Genomic DNA, 2,493 nt, shown 5'->3' with positions numbered 1-2,493 from the left:
CATACATAGTAAAAATATTGGGGGGGGGGGGGATGATACAATGGACCATCCCCCTTGTCAAATATTAGGGGGGATATATATGATTAGATTAGACACACAAACACAACAGATTAAACAATATACACTGGCTTTCATTTGATCATAAATATTATTTATTCAATCTTTAATGATGTAAACCTGGACATTCATGCCAACTTTAAATGGATATGTGCTGTTTCTTATGAAGGTAGTTTAAAGTTCAAAGTTCCTGCTCATGTTACATTTGCAATGTTTAGTTTAAAATTCTAGCCACTCGCTCATGTAAACGCAGTTTGAAGGTGAAATTATAGCCCCTTCGTTACATTGATCAAACACAGGGCACACACCACATGGCACACGCATGATTCCTGCTGGCTCTATTAACATCTCAACTGACCGATACAACTTTACCTCCCCTGAATCAACTGACCCTCCCTGTCCCGCCATTAAGGTCATTTCAATCCTTCCATCATAGATAAGGGTGTTCAAAATTGTTTCTATGTCTTCTACAGAAAGTTCTACTTTACTGATGCCCAACTCTGAGATGTACTTCCAAACTTCTTTTGAGGATGAGAACGATTTCATACGAACAGACAATGGTTCAAGCTTCATCTTCTTTGCGAGTTCATTCTTCTGTTGCAAAAACTTTAAGCATTGTTGATTCAGTACATCCACAAATTCTGCCTCGAAATCCTGGTCACTGTACCAGGCCCCACCGGTGACAGAGCGATCGGGTTGTACATTGTAAAGCATATACACTTTTTTCTTTGAAGCACCGACTGATTTAACCGCCTTGATTAGTTTTCTTGTTTCTAAACTTTTCAAGATTTTGTTTACTTGAGTTTGAAGGATGTTACTCCTGTACCTTATATCTCGTATCCAGATCCCCTTATTTCCAGATTCTTCAATTATTTGATACACTAGTTTTTCTTGATTATCTGCTCCTTTAATTTTAGCAGACGATGTCGGATCTTTAGCCCGGTACATTAACTCGGTACTCGTCTTGACCAGATCGATTTTGCCGGTCGAAAGCAGTCGGTTGATAGCCGACACGCGCTGCTGAACGCCGATATCAGGAAGGTTCTTCTGGATAACAGAATCGGCTACACCGTTCGCGTTTTGTTTACAAAGTTCCATTATTCGAACTTCAAGTTCCATGACATCGGTAGGTTCCTGCTTTATCGATGTGCTGGAAGAAGCCATTTTAATTGTTCTTATAGCACTTGTTTAGCGAAAAAGTCTACGATCACCACAGCCACTCAGCTAGCCGATCACGATCAGGCCGCTAGCAGCACAAAATTGTTTACTCGTGTGATGTCAAAGTTCAACAACAGCAGAGAGGGCGCTAGACACAAAATCCGAAACTTCAGATTACAGTTGAAAGTTTGTAGAACATTTTAATAAGTATAAACATGGAAAAACTGATACAGTAATACAGCATCTAATTAAGACACATCTGCCTAAAAAATTACAATATAAAAATATAAAATACGTCGAAAGGAACATAGTATATTTAAAACATGTTTATAGAAACAAACGCAAAAGGCAATTTATTCTTGTTGAGAATCCCGATATTTAGCGTTTCAATTATAGAGTCGTGGTACTGTATGATTGAATACAAATAATTTCGGTCGCGTTTCGTTGAAAGAGGTATAAAATAAACGTCAACACAAAACCATTACCGAAGCCACATTATACATTATAAGGTAATTATCATCTTCATTTTTAAATTGGAATCTATGTACGGCTCTTAAGCTAATATACATTTATCGGGATATAGAGTTATAGAGTCTGAGATCTGTTCAACTTTATGACGGTCTGAATAGTATTTATAAAAATACTATAAAAATTAATTTTGCGAATAAACAATAAAATATACTGTAGTCTAATGTAGTGGCGTATCTAGAAATCGTGAAATGGGGGCTAATAGGGAGAGCAAACGAAGGTCACGTGGAGGCGATGATTAGATGAGAGGATGCTAGCTCGCAAAATAAAGTAGGCCTAATAATATAGGTACGTGATTTTTAACTACTTAAGTGTGATTTCTGGGACACTGGGGGACGAGTATATTTTGGAGGGGTGTGCGCCCACTCCCCCACACGCACCACTCGATACGCTCGTCTATTGTGCTTCGTATGCAGTTGTGTAACGGTGATCGGTCATGGGGCCTGGGGCCTGGGGCCTGGCCGTGAGAAAATGTTGGGGTCCTGTGTTAGTGTTGAGGTATGGATAATGTCCCAACTATAAAAAAAAAGGAGGTGGGGGCATTTTATCAATCAATCAAATCAACATTTCTTCACTCCCTTTTAACAGAATACAATTACAACATAATATTATATATATATAATATATATATATATATATGATATATATATATATATGATTTTATATATACAAAATATATATACCGGTACATAATATATAGATACATATACATCTGTCTCTTATACACATCTCCATCATAGATAAGGGTGT

General features: G+C 37.5%; 1 protein-coding gene across 1 annotated transcript; it reads right to left on the bottom strand.

Moving 5' to 3' along the window:
* Nucleotides 1–129: 129 nt before the first annotated feature.
* On the bottom strand, nucleotides 130–1,335 carry LOC117125015 (DNA-directed RNA polymerase III subunit RPC6-like). The gene has a single exon (XM_033271406.1). It carries the CDS (start codon nucleotides 1,219–1,221, stop codon nucleotides 277–279), a length of 945 nt encoding a protein of 314 aa, XP_033127297.1. The 5' UTR covers nucleotides 1,222–1,335; the 3' UTR covers nucleotides 130–276.
* Nucleotides 1,336–2,493: the final 1,158 nt, after the last annotated feature.

The sequence above is a fragment of the Anneissia japonica genome, unplaced genomic scaffold (assembly GCF_011630105.1).
Source record: "Anneissia japonica isolate Jap-2015-1 unplaced genomic scaffold, ASM1163010v1 scaffold133422_len6010_cov161, whole genome shotgun sequence".
Taxonomy (NCBI): Eukaryota; Metazoa; Echinodermata; class Crinoidea; order Comatulida; family Comatulidae; genus Anneissia; species Anneissia japonica.
The sequence above is the reverse complement of the archived record's forward strand: the minus strand, read 5'-3'. Positions and strand labels throughout refer to the sequence as shown.

What these genes read in the sequence shown, in the direction of transcription:
- LOC117125015 (XM_033271406.1), bottom strand. Translation starts at nt 1,221, where the DNA reads ATGGCTTCTTCCAGCACATCGATAAAGCAGGAACCTACCGATGTCATG.